At 41.1% G+C, this 19,770-nt stretch overlaps 1 protein-coding gene across 1 annotated transcript; it reads right to left on the reverse strand.

The window, feature by feature from the left end:
* Window positions 1-1,605: 1,605 nt before the first annotated feature.
* cacng7b (calcium channel, voltage-dependent, gamma subunit 7b) lies at window positions 1,606-16,088 on the reverse strand. Its single transcript, XM_061050334.1, has 6 exons — window positions 15,764-16,088; window positions 10,888-11,083; window positions 10,444-10,530; window positions 9,204-9,344; window positions 5,591-5,736; window positions 1,606-5,038 (listed from the first exon to the last, which is right to left on the reverse strand). The coding sequence occupies exons 2-6, from the start codon at window positions 11,081-11,083 to the stop codon at window positions 4,529-4,531; spliced, it is 1,080 nt and encodes a 359-aa protein (XP_060906317.1). The 5' UTR covers window positions 15,764-16,088; the 3' UTR covers window positions 1,606-4,528.
* Window positions 16,089-19,770: the final 3,682 nt, after the last annotated feature.

Raw genomic sequence — 19,770 nt, forward strand, 5'->3', positions numbered from 1 at the left:
ATCCACAGGTCAATATTTCTGTCTAGATATTTAGCAGAGGCTGTATAATAATTGTGATAATTAATTGACTTTAACGTCATAGACTACTTAATAGATGAAGGTAATGTAAACGGATGATGTCATCAAAGAGCTATAAGCATAGAGCTGAGCTGCTGGTGGCACACAGCTGTCTGGGTGCACAAAACTGATGGACAATGACCTTCAATAGCTCTAAAACTGGCTTTACTGCCCACTTCACCTCTTTCTGCCCCCCCCCCCCCTTTATCACACACACACACACACACACACACACACACACACACATACATACATACAAACACGCACACATCACAATCGCATACACAGAGCGGAGTAAGGGAGAGCTGCAGAGAGCTAATACAGAGTGACAGGTCTTTCATGCAGCAGTGGTGATGGTGAAAAGAGAGATCCACTCAACCCACTGACAAACACACACACACACACACACACACACACACACACACACACACACACACACACACACACACACACACACACACACAGGCACTGACAAACAAAGAAGGAAGCAGAAGCAAACACACAAATGCATGCACTAAATCACAGTGAGAGGCACATTATTAAAGAGTCCACAAAACAACCATACTGTAAGTCTCAGATGAATCTCTTGTTTCCACAATTGAAGAAGTCAGGCTTCATTCATCAGGAGGCGCACACACACATACACACACACACACACACACACACACACACACACACACACACACACACACACACACACACACACACACACACTTTGAAGTAAGACAGTGAGTGCTCAGGCTTTTACTTTTTATTGTTATTGACCTGTGGATGTTTGATTTCCCCATGTAACACCTCTCGCCTCCAACTATCTGCCTGTCCGCGCGCACAAAAGCACACAGATATCGCTTACTTTAGTATCTTTGAAAATCCTACTTTTAAGTTCTGTTTGGTTCTGATTAATATTTCTGATACTAATTAAAGTTTGATGATTCTAATTGTTATGTTCCCCTTGTTGTATTAAAAGTTCACCTGTATGTCTTAATCCTTCTCTCCTATTTCTTTTTTAAAGAAGTAAATATAAAAATAAATCCATGCAACAAAGACCCAATGTTATATACAATGGCTGCATGAAACTCTTCTTTAAGTTATGTTACCTCAAATCACAATTTAATCTTAAAAATTTACATTTTTTAAGTCTCAGACTGAGTGATTGTTAAGGTACACCATATAACCTTCATGCAAACCCTCATGCAAACATATGACAACGAAAGCAGTCAGGAACACAAATGCATATACACGTATACACACTGATCAATGGTTGGCCTCAGGCTGTGGTAGATCTCCGTGACTGAGGAGGGAGCTGGTTAACACCCAGTGGTTCACCGCAGTGCAGTGTGCACCCACTTACAACATCCCCTCCATCACAGACCAGCCAGAAAAACACCATTATCTCTATGACGTAAAACAAGGGCTTACTTTTTTAAAAATAATTCCGTCTTCATTATGCTAAACTTTTTAAAAGCAAAACCTGCAAAATAAAAATGATGTTACACTCATGAACATAAAAATATATAGATGTAAATTGAGTATCAGATAACCAGAGAGTGCAGGCAGGGTGAAATAATCCCATGTTGAAAGTTTTATTCATGTATTTAAGAAAGTGTGACACAGATGTCAACACTTTTAAAACAGTGATCTTATCAAAATTGCTTTTGAATTATATAACTCAGGATATACAGCATCAGTTCCATTTTTAAAGCATTTGTTTTGCTATTTTTATTCTTTACAAGGTAGTTGTTGAAGGGGACATGTGCAATAAGTCAAGTCTTTATGCAAAAAACAGACGCAGCTACACCCTTTTATATTTTCATGTAGGGGCAAAGGAGAGAAGCATTGGGTAGAGAGATCAAAACAAAGAAGTACAGAGACAAAAAAAAGGAATACCACAGTTTAAGAAATGATTGTAGGAAATGTGTTATGCAGATTAAGAAACAGAAGGAACAGTTCTCAGCTGTCACGATTGAGTCAGCAGCAGTCTGACGGTTAGACAGGTGGATGCAGGTTTCGATGTCCATTAGTGGGGAATTCTTCTTCTTCAACAGCTACAGCCGAGGTGCCATTGAGCAAGGCACTTAACCCCCTAACTGTAACAGCAAAGCCAGTATTAAATACTGCAGTTACACTGGGCTTCACCTCAAATATGAGTGCATAAACAAAAACAGTACACTGTAAAAAAACAAAACATGCTTGCTCAACAGAACCCTGCATGAAAACATGATGATATCTTCACGACATCACGCTATATTCACCTTGCAAGTCATTAGGAGTTCCATCCCATGTTAACGTGTTTCTCTCTCTGCAGCATCACAGTGATAATGAAAACCAGCCATTACACAATGACTCTGGTTTAATTGTCATTCCAGAGATATATCATATCAACATATCTATATGCACAATGTGCTTTTAAAACAAACTCTAACAAAAAAAAACTTGTGCAAGTAAAAATATGAATCATCTTTTGTTTTTCATACATGGGTTCTACTTGTGTGGAGAAGAATACTATTCTGCAGCTTTGAGATACTGCAGGGTATTTAAAAAATCATCTAGTAAGGGCCATTTAGTTTCTAGAGCATCTGAAAATGTATCTTATTATTGGATAAATTGCACAGAAAAGTGTTAACATCCTCTCATGCAACCTGCTACATACAAAGTGCTACTCAGACCCACCTGATACCTGCTGCAGCATTTTATCAGAGGGAATCACTTTTCATATTTGAGATAGTCTGCAGTATCCAAACTGCCTTTTACTTTGGAACAGAGAGCTGAAAAAAAGACATTTGGAGTCGCAAAAAGATAATAATATAAACCTTTGCCAACTAAAACTAATCAGCACCATTCTGCCAATACTGTAGTACATTGACTTATTTTCAAGTGAACTTGCTAAACACTTTCTGGCTGATGCTCCTGTAGTTTGACCATCTGATGCCTTTCTTTGTGATTTATGTTGGAATACTAAATATCTTTGCAAAATTGGCCTTAAAAAGCAAAACGTTTGAATGCCTCATCTCAGAGTGGAGGATAACATTGGGAATATTCAACATTTTCAGACATGTTATAAACAGTAACTATTGGGCAATGATCAGCAGATAGGTTGATACCACAAATAGTCATAGTTGCAGCCTTAGACACAAGAGAGCTCCATGTCATATTTCATAAGAACATCATTTTTCAGATACTCTAGAAACCCTCTGCATGATGCACAGAAAGTGTTAACATTGGAATAAAGCAGCATTGTTAGCTGCACTTCACAAACAGTGGGGTTTCACTTTGAGCAATAATTGCAAATGTAAATTTTTGTTGTGTGAGATCCAGATAAATAAACGTTAATCCAGTCTCAGTCTTTAAAGCATATGTCTTTGCTCCTTCTGACATTCACCATCACTCCATCTTCTGGATGGACTACCGCTTTGGACTAACTCTTCTGTGCTGCACCACGACAAAGTGCAGGTCAGGGCCGGTACAGCGTCAGTGCAGATCAGTGGCCAATAGGGGGCATCAGACCCCTGCATCAGTGTCAGGTGGATCCTCCTCTAAACCAGCATGCAGCTGCACTCAGGATGGTGTGGAGAGTCTATGTGCCTATGATTTCTACATCATATGGTTTTACTGGGCTGCAAAGCAAATTTCCCCTTGGGGACAATAAAGTTGAAAGTGTTGTTATCATTGGTTGTAGTTTCGCCTGTTGCAGAGTCTTTGTCCAAGACAGAATGAGTCTTCTTGATTTGACTTGTGCCAAAGCTTCATTCATAATTTACAACATCTATACACAAGTCCTCATGTGCAGTTTTATGTACAGGACGTTAAAAATGTGTCTCTTAAACAAATATGTAAATCATTATTATTTTCTTATGATATCACAGAATATCATCCACTTCTGTCTGTTTTTTATAACAACATTCATATACAGTGTTCTTAATTCAGAATTACTATAATGTTAACTTATATCTTGTAATTAATAATATTATTAATACTAGTTTGACATTGCAAGTTATGAAACTGGATTCATGATGTAAGAAATTGAGAGAAGACGAATATATTTTAGCACATTTACCCTTTGGTAAAAAAAGTAGCATAGTCCATGTATTGGCATGAATTATGGATGTAGAAATCTATGTGCATCCTCAGTCGTCAGTGATCAGTGTGCATACAAATTTCCCGCAGCACTGCAGCATCTTGGTTTTATACCGCAGCACCTCGCTCACCCTGCCTCACTCTCCCTCCCTTATATCTCCTCTGTCACTCAACCTCACAGCTTAAGTCTTTCTAGGAAACACTTTTTCCACCACCTGAATTCATTTTTATTCTCCACTTTTAGCTTGTTTTTATTTTCTGTCCATCACAGTCTCTGTAAAATTCTCTTAAATCTTCTTTTTTATTGTTCCAGAGCTCATGTGATCTGTGCCCAAAGCCCATCCATCATCTAAATGTACAGTCTACATGATTATGCGGGATCTGTGTCTCCCCCTACCTAACAGGGGGAGGCACTCATGTGCATGTGTGCATGATAGTGAGGGGGGGGTACAGGTGATGGAGGCATGGCCATGGGCATAGCTTGGCCTTGAGGGTGTGAGGAGTGCGACCTAGGCAGGGTGTGGGTGGAAGGGTACCCGGCAGACTGCGGGTAGCTCCCGGCAGACTGCGGGTAATTCCCGGCAGATTGTGGGTAGCTCCCGGCAGACTGTGGGTAGCTCCCTGCAGAGGAAGAGCCAGAGGGGGGGCTGCCCTGGCCACCTTTTTGGTGGTTGCTTTTGGGTGGAGCTGGTGGCGCCTGGTTGAGCTGGATTGAGATGTCGCTAGAGGCTTCGGAGGTGCTGCGGCCTCGCTTCGGCGGGGGCCAGGAGGATTCTGGATGGAGGAACTGGCCGCTGTAGTCGCTGCTCTCTGACAGACGGGGGCGGTAGAGTGCTGGGTGGGGGCGGTACATCTCCTCCTCAGCGTAGCGCTTCATGAACAGATATACTGACAACACGCCGGCCCCCTAAAACAGAGTAGGAGGAGATTAGGAGAAAAAAAAGACGAAAGACTAATATATTTTCATAAAATAGAGTTTCAATTGATTATTGCGGAAAGTCAGAAGTGTTTAAAGGAAAGTACAAGGTGGAAAGTTGTAAGTATGCGATTTTGACCAATGAGGATTAAGAAAATAGGGATACATTCACTCTTCATATCTCATATAAAAGATTAAAAGAGAAAAAAACAAGGAGACAAGGAAAGCATACAGGAGGGAAGGAGGTGAGTTCACACTGAGGTGTCCACTGCACCACAGAGCAGTGCTGCTGATGGGGGGAAAGGCAGAATGAGCATAGGGAAGAAAGGAGGAGGGGATATGAGCAGAGGATTCACATGATACTGCAGCACACATGGATGTACAAAAAACACAGAAACCCTGCAGATCTGCATCAAACACATAATAGCCTAATTATTGACCCTGTTTGCACACAGCAAGAAATACTCATGAGAAAGAAAAAACACTGTTGCCAATTGAAATGAAAATTAATTGCATTTTTAAACGATGTTCACACTGACTGACCTCTTTGAGTAAGAAGGAGGATGCAGCGAAGGCAAAGGACCAGCCGTAGTGGTAGTTGAAGAACTGCTCAGGCTCCCTGGGTCGGTTCATTACCTCGTCGTTAATACTGGAGATATAGAGCACGAGCCCAACCACCAGACTGAGGCCTGCACAAAGCAAGTTAACAAAGAAAGTGAGTAAGAGAGAGGAAGAGATGATAACCTAAGAGAGAGTGAGAGAGGCATCAAACAAAAATCCAGATTTGCTGCACTTGGTCCCAGGGAGACGGATGGGATTATTCGTCTCCAAAAACCTAACATTAATAAAGAAGTGAGAGAGAGCAAAGAGACGGATAGGAGTTTCTACATATCTTAGTGGAAGAAAAATAGAAACATTTCAGTGCCTTCCAAAAAAAAAGTTCCACAGACCATTTAGAGTTTATTGAAAGACATTTTTTTTTCCAGAAAATAAATGGATGATATCTAAATGTAACAAAGAAACAGTTTGGAGTAACTTTTTAACAGTTTTCTAGAGCAGGGATTTTAAAGTTACGGGAATGGAGCTACACCTGAAGGAACAAGAAAAAACAACCTTCCTTTTCAAAGTTTTACGGAAAAATACATTTCATAGATCTTTATCTTAATTTCTCAAAGTTGTTTGAATGTCTGTGTTTTAACTCTGATCACATATTGTACGTTTTTAACAAATCAAATGCAGTTGGGACACTGGAAAATATCTTTTGCTGCTTTTCATACCACTGTCTCAACATCAACGGCAATAAATCATTTTCAGGTTTTTTCATCTTTGATGCGCATATGTGGTTGACTGTATAAAGAAATCAACTCAGATCGCCTTCCACCTGCAGTCTTGACAGGTTCTTGCTTTTGGTCATTTCCAGTGCAGAAAACCCGCATCGCACAGACAAGTGAAGGTGAAGGAGATGAGAACCTTTATAGTATTTCTGGGGCGGTCTGGGAACTCACTCCTTTCAGCTTTGGTTTCAAGTCCATGTTACAGCTCGACTACAGATCTATGACCTTAAGTCCTCGAGCTTTCAACAAGACAACTCCAAGGGCTTGGTCACCAAACTCCGGAGCTTGGTCTCAATATGATAGTAGAGTTTACATGGTCTTACACTGACTTTAGCTAGCACCTCTTTAAAAATAACATGCTATGTATAAAACATGTATCAAACATGGACGTAGTGTCAGTGACATCATCCATTTGTTACTGAAGGGGAACTTTGAAGCCCAAAGATGGGGGTCACCATATTGAAAATGCTGTCTCAACTTAACTTTCAGTAAAACTAGAAACAGGCAAAGTGGAGCTGAGAGGGGGCCTTAAGCCTCTGGTGATCAGCTACATTCTGCCCTCTTGCAGTCATATCAGCCACGCCCCTAATTATGCATAATTCATAATTTAAAATAGATTTTTTTTTTTTTTTTTATGTTTTCATACCAGGCTTTTAACATGTTTATTTTTACCGTCAAAATGGACATTTTAGCACATGGTGTGTGCTAAAATGCCCCTCTCCCTTTTTGAAGGGTGTGTTTGTATTGTGAAGGGCTCCAGGTTAAATGTCCTCTCCAGCTTTCCCTGGAGAAACTCAGTCTCATGCTCAACAAAGCATGATAGCTAACAGAAGTAAGTTTTGAGGTTAACCAAATTTCTGCCTCGATTCTTTTCAGCAACAAATCCTTTTGAGCATATACATGAGAAGTGCAGAGGAAGTGTAACTCAGGTATTATTATCACATTGTCAACAGGAAGGGGGAGATGTTGGTCACGTTTAGTTGTTGATAGTTTAAACTCATCCTTTCTCAGGCTTCAAGTAACCATTGACTTAATGAATATTACACTGTAAGGCATGTGCCTTACAAACAAGACATTAAAAAGTTATGGCTTTAGTTGTTTGGAGAAGATAATGTTTCGCAGGATATTGTAAAAAAACATTTGCAGCTCTGAATAAACAGCCTTTAACACCGTTTTTTATTCCTGTCAGGTCAAAATATTTCTTTAAAAAGTTCTCATTTTGGTGACCTACTGAACTTGTGCATGATTATTTTCCCTGACAACCACAGAAAATACATATTTTAAAGAAAGGAAGAGAACATAAAATAAAATAAATAATGTGTTAAAATAGCTCAGACTATTTAGTTAGAAGCCTCATACAGTTAGCCCTGTTAATATCACTTTGTAAAGGACTCAGGAAACATTCTGAATTGGATTTCAAAAAGGGAAAGAGTGCATCTTTCCCCCCATCACAAACAACATTAAAACCCCCTTCATCTAAGTACATTCTCATGCTTCCATGCTGCCTTAGAGATTTTAAATGCATGAGTTTGAACATATGGCCAACATCGAAGAATCAATATTCAAACGATGCAGCATGCTGTTAGCAGCAAATATGATTATTTTTAGCTTTCACTGCATCATTCAAATGCACCACAGGGCTGTCAAACTGCTGCGTCCTTTACATAGACAGCTGAGAGGTTATGTTGTTTTCAAATTGATACGCACGCATGATGCAGAAACCATGCTGCTGTCAGTCATTGTGTGGAGGTACATCTTTATCTAAATAAGTAACACCAGGAAATGGAGTGAAACAGACATGCATGTGCACATGAAGAGAAGTGGAAGAGAAAATGTGATGTGTGGGAAATGAGGTCCCTGCAAGTACATCAATAAGGGTTAATTTTCTGAGCCTTTGAATTCTGTCAACCTAAAACTACAATATTCAGAAGAACACAGTTTCAGTAATGCTGTAGCACAACAGGCTCCATATTAAGTATTAAAAAAACACCTCAACACGTGCAGTGAACGGATAGAAACATTTCTGAATGAGGCAGTAAGACGGAAATGAAAGTGATGAAAGCTACAGAGAGGGGGGAGAAATGGAAAAATCAAAGAGAGGGGGGGAGTGAGAGGGGGTGAGTAAAGCAGTGTTTAGAGCGAGAGAGGCTTAGTGCAGCAGAATATCCAACCGCAGAAAAGCAATTTGATACACTTGCCCCTTGTTATCACCCTATTATCAAAATACCTCATAAAGTAAAACACTGCGCCACTTTCAGCAGCGGATATAAACATTACATAACCCCCTGTTACATAACACTTATTATTCTGCTACACCCTTTATCGGCAGGTCCCCGCTATAGCAAGTCAGAGCCGCCGCAGCAGAATCTGTTTGATGTTTCCTCTAAGCTCTGCAGCGCTGCTTCCCTCTCAAAACATGTCAGTGAAACCGCCTTTAGCGAAAAGGAGCAGTTCGGCTCCTGACAGTCAGCACTGAGGGAGAAAATTGGGAGTGTTACAGCCACCTGCTGTTCAACAAGGTAAACTGCACTAATGCAGGGAATCAAGCTGGACAAAGCTTCCGAGGGTAGTTAGGAGTTTATAATTGAGCTTTTCCATATCATTCAAATGCAAATAAAGGCTTACAAATGTTAGAAATGGGAAGTGTAAAGGTCAGAAAACCAACCTTCACTTTCATCCTTGAAATCACATCCATTCACTTTTCTGACACTGGCATCAAATACTAAAAATAGAGCCATGGTGGAGTGACTCCACATACAGGACACATCAGGCCGCTGTAATCAATCACAGAGTGACAGCCCGACATGACTAATGGCTCCCACCTGAGAGGATGAAGAAGATGCCGGAAACAAAGGCCAGGATGGTGCGCTGAGGCCGGATGTGTCCAATGTTACTGATGACGAAGGCGGTGAAGACGAAAAGCAAGGACACCATGGGGAAGGGCGTGGCTGTCCTCACCATCTCTGTGTGGAGGAGAGGTCACAGTGTTACACAGAGATGACCTTAAAATGCAGGGCGTGGTGGACGTTAATGTCTCTGGATCTTGAAAAGTCTAGGTTAACACAATCACAGGCAGAATGATCTGTAATATAAAGTATTTAGCAGCAGTCCTCCCTTATTATGGTCTGCTCTTATATTATTTTGACACATTTCAAAAAGATGGATTGTATTTGGTGAAGTGTGTCAAGACTTTTCAACTTCAGAGGCTTAACTTTAGACAGCATATGTGATGCAAAACTTGGCAACATGGCTGTAAACCTGTAAGGTTGCAGAGACACATCACTCAATCTCAGCTTTTCAATTATTATTTTATGAGAATGCTCAATAGAAGGCACAGAGCGCAAAATACAGAATGATGGAAGCGTAACACAAAATCACGTGTTACATCAACATTATAGGAAAAGAAGTAGACAATGCTGGGGATGAACTTATTAGCAAAGTAACTAAATATAACAATGTCACTCTTTTTGTCTTTTTTTCTAAATTTAAGATGGAATTTTGTGTCCACAATGCATTAGTGCATCCCCTCCATCTCCTTTAAAGAGTAAATTGGATTAAAGAAGACTTTTAAAAGGGTAATTCTCTATCTCAATTTAAACTTTAACCAGTATATCTCTTTAAAATGTTTTTTATGAGCATGATCTGTTGCTTTTCACTTAGTTTTATACAGTATTATCTCTGATTCTGTTAGTTATCATGCATTTTAATAATCTATTATTGTTTTGATTGCTTTTTTAGCCTCAAAAACATCACAAATCAGCTTCAGTGTATCCAACCAGTGTCCAAGGTGATGTCTTATGTCCAACACTCAGTACAAAATCCAAAGAGATCTTGCTCACAGTGATACACAACATTGAAAAGCTCACAGTTGAGAAGCTGCAACATCCAAATGTTTTCCCAACAAAACAGTTGCACGCACATTTTCTGCAGATTCATTAGTAGCTGCAGCTATAAAATGTACGGATTGCAGTACCCAGAGTTGGTCAGCAGGGGGACTGTTCAGTTCCTCAGTACTGCAGACTCTGGCACAGGAGATGATGTGCTGTTACATGTTTTACTCACTGAGGATGTTTGCAGTGTTTTCCGTGGTGATCTCTATTTCGGGTTCAGTGAAGTACTCTGATGCAACACATCTACCGTTTTCTGATCCTGGGAAGAAACACAGACACACACATTCACAGAACAATAAGGATGAAATGTTCAGGGGGGTTGCTTTTAGGATCAGAGTCAGTGATGCATGAAGAAACAAAACAAATCTGGGAGAAAAAAAAAAGTGTGAGGGTCTGTGCAGTCCTGCTCACAGGTAACTATCATGTTTTGTGACAGCTATGATTCTTGCTCTCTCTCTCGTTCCTCCCTTCACTGCTCTCTCACTCGGTTTAATCTGTGTGTGTTTTTCGCTGTGATGTTGTGGACATAGCATGATTGTTTGGATATGTATGTATAGTTTTTCTCCTACATACATCCTTTCATTCTTATATATTCATGTGTGTTGTGTTTTCCTACCAGCCACGAAGCAAACTCTCCAGAGGCCTGAGTGCAGCGCCATCTTCACCTCCATGCTCTGGTTCTGCTGCAGGATGATGCCCTCCACCATGATCAGCCAGTAGTCTGTGGACACGGCCACCCCCACCAGCAGCAGCCCGCAGGCTCCGAACACTGTCGACAGGATGGTCAACGCACGACTGCTGCACGAACTCATCTGGAGGGCAGTGCATGAGCGAGAAGAGAAGAGGAATAACACGTGAAAAATTGCATAGAAAATATGGAGGTAATTTTGGATGGGGTCATGGAGGGAGGTCATTAGAAACGTGCAATTTGAAACGATACATGTGATGTGCACACATGCAGCCACAGGCCGTCCTGCTGTCTTGTTATTACTTAAGATAAGTTGGTGACACATCAAGTGGCAACCAATCCTGTTAAAGGTTAGAGAGGAGCAAGAAACGATAACTTCACGGTCAGCAGCAGAACTTAAACTGAACTAAAACTGAGAGATAGTTATCACACACACACACACACACACACACACACACACACACACACACACACACACACACACACACACACACACACACACACACACACACACACACACACATGCACCCGAATCAGGACAGGGAGGAGGGGTCCTGTGTGACTCACATGGTCTTTCTGCTTGGCTGGGAAAGACTTCTATGCAAGTCCTCTGAGCGTGCTGTTTGCATGCTAAAGTTAGCTTTCTGTGATGTGTTTGTGTGACTGTTCTGTTAACAGCTTCTGCTTATTTTGGCCCACTAATAGAGAACAAAGGCACGTGAAAGCACAGAGTAGGATCTGCGTTTCCTAGAATAACCCTGATTAAGTAGAGTTATGCTGTTTATTGTACAATACACAGAGAGAAGGAAATGGTACATGAAGTAAAACCCCCAAATCTGCTCAAATAAAAACCATCAACTAATCGATTATGTTTGTCCCACTTTTAAAATGATTTAGAAATGTAGCTGACTAATATTTGAAGCATGAAAGGTTTAAAGCTTACTTGCTCATTCATCATCAATATACAGTATATTAACGTATGTTGTTGCTGTTTTAACATGGAACCTATTGGAAATACATTTATGTTGGTGTTCAAGTTTGCTGTTGGTGTGGTTGTACGTGAAATACATCATAAAATGTGTGTGAAAATGTTCTTGGTAATTGTGAGATATACATTTTTTTGCCTTTAAAATTAGTACGAGAAACATGACGGTTGGTATGGTGATAGCCTAGCGGTTATGTCGCGTGTCCCATGTGCAGAGGCTAACGTCCGTAGGTTTGAATCCTACCTCGGCCCTTTGCTGCATGTCATCCCCCACTCTCTTCTCTCAACAATCCCTGCCTCTCTTCAGCTGTGCTATCTCATGAAGGCAAAAAGCCCCAGACAAAAACAACTTAAACAGACACAAAAAAAAAAACATAGAGGTTTTACAGTATTTAATATGAGGTCATAGGAAAGACTGGCTCTCTCTCTCTCTCTCTCTCTCTCTGCACCCACATTTTTGAATATTTCCCAGAGTTCCTGAAGGAGGATCATTACTGTGCTGCAGCTCATCTGCAGTTGCACCCCAAATCCTTATTTCTAAGAGGGTTAGCTTCACTTTCACATTGTGTTGGTGTTTTGTTCAATACAGTATAGACCTTCCATTTCTCATCTTTGCTGATTGACTTGTTAATCCACATACACTTGACTTTTGCAATATGTAAATAAGATCACCCAGCTTACGCAGTATTGCATGAACATGGTGCTCATTAAATTAGCCACTGCTTGCTTGTATAACAGGAGCAACCCTTGTCATTTCAGCAGATCAGTTCACAATTACAGCATCTCTCGTTGCTGCAAGTCTTCTTTTTGCTGCATGCGTGCTGAGGAAATCACATTGTATATCAGAGTGTGTGCAGGTTATTAAAGTACATTTAAGTCCCTTTAAATGAAACATGACACTTTAAAAACTGGCCCGGGAGAGCCCAATTATGACCATGAAGTGATGTGCCTGTTCAGACATTCAAAACTACAACCTTGGCCGAGTGAGTACCAAGACAACTTTTCCACCATCATTACCCACACTGTTCTGCCTGAACTATGGAGGCAAAATGGAGCTTTTATATCAAAGTCTTATCCAGGTTCATTGACATTTGTGATATTTGTTGTAGCAGGAGAATGTTTTTTCACTCTGCACTTGTCCAGTTGCAGCAATCATGTTACTACTCGAGCTTCACCGCCTTCTTCTTACAGTCACTGACACGTGGGAAATCAGGCGTGTTCTCCTGCTGATGTAACACAGCTGCTACAAGGTTGGAAAAGATGTGCGCGCTTGTGTGTGTGTTTTTGTGTCTGTGTGTTCCCTCTGCATGTCACTTGTGTGCAGAGCTGGTATATGCATAGTGGCCTGCTGGTTGGCCCCTCATTAATAAAAATGTTCAACGCTCTGCAGATGAGCAGATCTTTCTCATATAGATTCTCGTATCATCCTCGGGAAAATCCATAATCTCCACATGTTTTGTTTTAATATAGCAGACACTGAACTTCTGTACCTTGTCCCCCGGTTATTAATCGAGCTATTTGCATAAAAAATAAGGTGGATCAATCATGTTTAGGGTGTCTGATTCATTTAACAATGGACATTAATCAGTCACATAAGAGGGCTTTGTCAATGCCAAATGAGTTCCTAAAACATGAGAAGCACTTGATTCTTTTTCTGGACTTTCTTAGTAAGACTCCAAGACTTCCAAAAGCAGAGTAATAGTATGGTTGTAGAGACTGTCATTCTAGTGGGAAATGGAGCCTTTAAAAAGATTTAGTATGGACTGCCATTGTGTGAGACACTGAGCTGCTTCAGTCTTTTGAGGAGCATCAGGAGTGAATAGAGTTTCTTTTTGTGAGCAAGGCTGGAGTCAGAGGGTTACACGTCAGAGAAATTCTCTGAGAAATGGATAGTGGGGCCATGTTAAAGCTGAAGAAGTATGTGGGGAGTTGTTGATTGGTCAGGCGGATGAGGGGAACGATCCAGTCAGGCAAACAGGACAGATAGAAGATTTAAAATCTAAGTGACCAAATGGCAATTTGACAAAGTATACGAACTGCCATCAAATTTGGAGAAACAAAAGCACAACTGAAGATTTGTATTCAGTTTGTTGCTGCTCCGTTTTCTATCTACCTTTCTTTTTCTCTAATCAAAGGTTGTGACCAGCCCAGAAGTGGCTGTTTCTGTCGCTGCTCCTGTTGACTCTTGGGACTGTCGGTGGATAAGCTTGATCCAGTATGATTGAGAGAGTTTGAAGTAGTCTCCATGAAATCACCAACAGCTTCTTGAAATGACCGAAGGCATAGTGTGTGTGTGTGTGTGTGTGTGTGTGTGTGTGTGTGTGTGTGTGTGTGTGTGTGTGTGTGTGTGTGTGTGGGGAGGGGGTTCAAAGATGACCAAAGAGCAGAGAAGAGTGGGGCTCTGGGATGAACAATCACACCTCACAGCAGCTGGAGGATGTGCTGGAGATGTCTGAGAAGAGGGGGAATCAATTGGAGTTGCAGCACAGCAGAAATGAGTTGTTGTGGATGAGTGGCTCTTGCAGGCTCATTCAGCACCACGGACAGCACCCTCAGAGGCCGCCCGTCACAAAGAAAACACAAGGAAGCAGACGAAATACAAGCTGCTGGTTTATAAAAAAAAATGGATTGAGACGTAAAGTGGGAGGACATAATTCAACTCTTTATCCCCGGAAAGTCCTTCAAAGAGCTGTGACCACTTTAGTAGGAACTCTGGATTGAGATTGAGCGAAAAGAAATCGGTTTGCCTGATAGATATGTGATAACAATCCCATTTTAGTGCTCCGAGACAGGCCCCTTGGCTTCATCACCCAGAAAGTAATGAACCAATCGGATGGGTTAGATAGGAGCCACAAGGGGGGACAAAAGGTCTAATTCTGTGTAATCTGTCACAATCTAGAGACTGACATCACCTCAGAGCCTCATAGTGACGAAAGAAAGAAAGAAGTAGTGATGGTCAGGAGGTGAGGATGTGGATACTGCTGCTGAAAAAAAAGAAGCAGGAAAAAGGATCTGAAGAGTGAGTCTTTGAGATGGGGAAAGCAGAAGTCAATGCAGGTAAAGACCTTGGCCCAAAAAAAATGAAAGGAGTACCCAACATGGACGCGCTAGGACGGGTATGCACCCACACCTGTGTTTAACTACCCAACCTTGACTGTGCAGCGTCTCAGTTAAAAAAAAAAACACAAAAAAAAAACGAGCCTTCATGAGGGGACGCAGGAGTCACTCAGTGGGAAAAAAAAAAAATGACTTCATAATGACTAACGTGGATATCGTGACTCAACGGGTGGGTTTGCTCATGATTTCTCGGAGCATTTCAGCTGCGCAGACACAACTCGAAACCATTTTAACAGAGTCGGGCTGACAGTGAAACGCTCAGGTGATATTCTCTGAAAACTACACGCATGTTCAACTGGATCCTCTCTCTCACAGGGCTGACAGTGAGGCGGCGATGTGCGCATTGGCTTGTTTGGAGCCCCCCCTCACTGTCACACACACTCACACGCGGAGTTTGGAGATGATAAACAGAACAGGGAACATGTGAGCGACCCACACAGCAACATTTACAGAATAAAATGGACAAAACAAAGAGCTGCTGACCGACTTTGTGTTCAGGTTACAGTCAAATGTTCATGTAAGACGAGCGGCTGTCTTTACGCTAACACGACACGAGGACACGTTATGAATGCTGCTGTCCTCAAAACACACGCATTCACATAACATTGATAAAAGACTGACTCCGGTTGAAAAGGCGTCATTGGTGCAATAAAAGCCAAGAAACACACACAATAGTTGTTCAGAATGGAGAAAATTACTCACCCTGCCACGAGAGTCGTGCGCACACGTCAGTAGCCAAGAAAGCTCACAGCAGGAGGCTCGCTGGGTTTTGGTCTCTCTATAGCTCTCTCTCTCTCTGTATTCCTCGCTCTCTCTGTATCCTCAGTGTTTTCCCTTAAGCCCCCTTACCCATCCTCTAAATCCCTCACTCTCCTCTCTTTTTCACTCAATCTGTCCGAGGTACTGCGGTGGATCGGTTTCAGCGCGAGCTACTCTGGCTACAAGAGAGACACAGCGAGGAGAGAGAGAGAGAGGGAGAGGGAGAGAGAGAGAGAGTGAGTGAGAGAGAGAGAGGGAGATAGGAAGAGGGAGAGAGAGAGAGAGAAAGTGAGAGAGAGATAAGAAGGGGGGGATCATGCGAAACTTCTATTTAAGACCGTATCATATGTATGTTTTACAAATATTGTTTTTCTATCATTATAGTAGCCTACAGTGTAGTGCTGATATATTGGATGTTGCACTGTGCATATATTTTGTTTTATAACATGCCCCGCAGTTATTTCATGAGAACATTTTAAAATTCTTTTTTTTTTTTGCTATTTCTAAATACATTTTAATGTGCATCGTTCGTTATTTCTCCTTCATAGTTTCAGATTACTTCATGTTCACCTTTTTAAACATCTATAAAAAAACAAACTTGCCGAACACCTTTTTGTTTTATTGATAATTAAAACAATTCATGATTTAATCCTTTACATTTTGAACATTATTTGACTTACACTTTAAGTTTTACTACATGTTTTGCAATACTGTACCTAAATATGATTATGGCTATGAAGTACAATTGAATGAATGTTGGAGTCAGAAAGAAAAAAAGATGGCATTGAGTTTGATTAGATTTATGAAGGGGTTGCAGTTTACATTTTTAAATCCTAATGTTTTTGAAAGTTTTACAGTATAAAGTATTTAAATACAGACTCCAGAGTCTATGGCATGTTCTCTGGAGTTCAATCAAGTTTGACACTCTAATCTAACCCCACATTATTGCATCAGAGGAGATGAATGTCAGTAAAATGGCACGGATAGTAACCTCACTGTCTTCTTTTCTCTCTCCATCCCTCTCCTCCTCCTTTGTCTCTAGTGGTCCATGTCCCTCGTTCTATTTTTAGCCCGCTGGTGGAGGGATCCTATATTTTTAGTAACGATATCAATAGTCTACAGCACACTCTGACCTCAGGGCATGAGCAAGAGGGGAGGAGGGGAGGAGGGGAGGAGGGGAGGAGGGGAGGGTGAATGAGACAGTGAAGCGAGATATAAAGAGAAGAGAGAGGAAGAGGAAGCAGCAGTGAAGAAGAGGGATGATATCGTGTCACAGTGACAGTGAGTGATGGACTACACACACACACACACACACACACACACACACACACACACACACACACACACACACACACACACATGCACACACACACACACACACACACACACACACACACAAAAAGACTCCTGACAGGCAGCTCTGGAGGTTCAGTTACACAAAGTCAAATACTCTCAAGGTTGGAGTAACGGTGAGGCTGAAGAGTTGAAGTTATCGACAGCAGATGGACATCATGTTAAAAAAAAAAAAAAAAAAAAAAAAGATGTATCTATTGAAAAAAGTGGCATTACATGTTTTTTTTAATATTTTAGAGTTATTTTTTAGACCCTTAAGGGCCGTATCTGACACTCAAAAATGTTTCTAATTTAATTTTAAAGTTAGTTTAGAGTTAAAATAAACAAATTAAATACAAAAATCATATTTGAGTGATGTAAAACAAAAATATGTGTTATTTAAAAATGTGGAGGCATAACTTTGAGGAAACACTTGTATAAATTGATATCTCTAAAAATTAAAATGTGAGAAAACCTGTATGCCCTTTATTACATCCCTCTTTCACTTTGACTGCCTGAACAATGTCAGCAGACATATAAATACAAAGGTGATATCTTTATATAGATATGAGCGTGGAATTGATCGTAACACAAAAGCAGAGGCAGCAACAAACAAGACATGATTCTCTTATCAACAGACACCAGTGGGGGGGGGGGGGGGGGGGGGGGGGGGGGGGGTTATCTGAGAGATAATAGCAACAACAGTAAATCCTGACATGATTTATAGAGAATGACACAAAATAATGCAGTAAAGGATTTACAGTGCAGCAGCGACAGGAAAGACAAACAGAGAAGAAGAAGGAGAAGAAGAAGGAGAGAGATGAAGGGCAGATAAAGCAGAGGAGAGGGAGGGAGTTAGAGAGGAGTTGATGAGATTTTAATGTGAAGGTCAACTTGTTATAACTGAGATCTCTGTGGGGATAGTAATCCCATCATGATGCTCGAGGAGGGGGGTGGGACCAACCGGAGGAGGGAGTGTGAAAGGAGGAGGAGGAGGAGGCAGTGAAAGTGAGATGCCTGAGAGGTGGTTTTGCTGGTTCGACAACTACAGTAGCAGAGTAAATAGAGGGGTCAGCATCTTCTGTCTGTGTGTGCGTGTGTGTGTTTGTAAGAGTGTGTGTTTGTGTGTGCACATGTTTGCACTTCTGAGTGTGAGTATGTGTGAAAGTGAGGAAGAGGGAGCGAGCGTGACAGAGCGAAGCGTGTGGAGGAGACAAAGAGAAAGGCTGTGCATGTTTGTTTTTCAGAAGCTTCACACAAAAACACTTTGGCTGTCACTGGTTAATGATTTTTTCAGTAGTGTTTATTTCAATGCTTGTTTTTTTTTTCTCCAGCACATGAAAACAGGAAGTTAGCTCAAGAAACAGATACATAAATGCATAAATCCTCTATTGTATTATCTTTTATTGAGCGCATATCTATTGTATTGAAGTGTTGTGACATCAGCTCAGACTTGCTGCTCTAACAAGTGACTGTTGGCCACAATTCTAGTGACACACACACGTAAAGGAGATTTGTGATCTCGCTCTTCTGGATGGGAAACAGTTTATGGTTAGCAAAAATCCATAAAGAAAACAAATCATAAAGATGCTTTAAAAGAAATTAAAACATATGTCTGCGGCTGGTTTGTGAGATAGGAGCACTGAAATGGGTTATTAAACTGGACGTTTGCAGCCACCTGCACTGCTCAGATAATGTTAAAGACAGCACTGCTATTTTTTTTTTCCATGTATTGAACAGTCCCAGTAAGCCTCACTTTTAATTACCCCTGAATCAATGCTGTGACTTCGTCATTACACAGCAAAAAAGCTTCATTGTATATCACATAGATGACAACATTCCGGCAAAAGCCTCGTCTTTCAGATAGAGGAAATACAATAAAGGGGCACATTTACTAAGACTGCAGAAAGTGGGCTTATTGGACTATAGTTGTGAGTAGAAAAATAGTAACAGATGAACAGAAAGATGCAGCTGGATCTGCGGCGGTAATGTGATAATAGTGTAGCAGAGTGGGCCTGAGCTTGGGGGGCAGCACTGCAGCCTACACTAACTGTCACAGTAACTGTGCTGGCCGTGTTGTTTCAGGCTCTCTGCGGGTCATCTGGGGTCACTGGTGTGACGTTGAAACCAGGGGTTGGGCCAGGCCAGGGGAACGTGACTGAGCTGCTAGTCTAAACCAAAAAGGAAAAAGGGCTACTAACTGACTTGCTTCACGCAGAATCACTCAACTGTGCAGAAATTCAACGTTACAGTGGAATAAACCTGTTACGAGACATTTGTAGTCATGTGTTTGAGCGGCTAGTGACTTCAAAGTGAAAAGGAGAAACCTGACTTCTGGAGAATTCAAAGGGAGATTTAAAAGAAAGGAAAGAGTTTTCAATACACTGCCTGTATTGGTTATACATGAAATCTTTCTTCGATCATCTACGCTATAGAAAACTAATTTTCCGAGCATTTCATTCTACAGACATTGCATGCAAATAGTTTCATTTACCAGGTGCATACTACAGTACTCTTCAATCACTCTATCAAGTTAAGGAATGTCTTACAAAAACTTTAGGATGCAGCTCTACAGAATAATACCATCTTTCTGTGTCTATCGAGATTAAACACATAAA

Source organism: Labrus mixtus, chromosome 11, assembly GCF_963584025.1.
Source record: "Labrus mixtus chromosome 11, fLabMix1.1, whole genome shotgun sequence".
Lineage (NCBI taxonomy): Eukaryota > Metazoa > Chordata > Actinopteri > Labriformes > Labridae > Labrus > Labrus mixtus.

Coding starts and splice junctions, on each gene's coding strand:
- cacng7b (XM_061050334.1), bottom strand. CDS start 11,083: ATGAGTTCGTGCAGCAGTCGTGCGTTGACCATCCTGTCGACAGTGTTC. Junction 10,531..10,887: donor GAGAGTTTGCTTCGTGGCTG/GTAGGAAAACAC, acceptor GTTTCTTCCCAG/GATCAGAAAACGGTAGATGT. Junction 5,039..5,590: donor CCTCCTTCTTACTCAAAGAG/GTCAGTCAGTGT, acceptor ACTCTGTTTTAG/GGGGCCGGCGTGTTGTCAGT.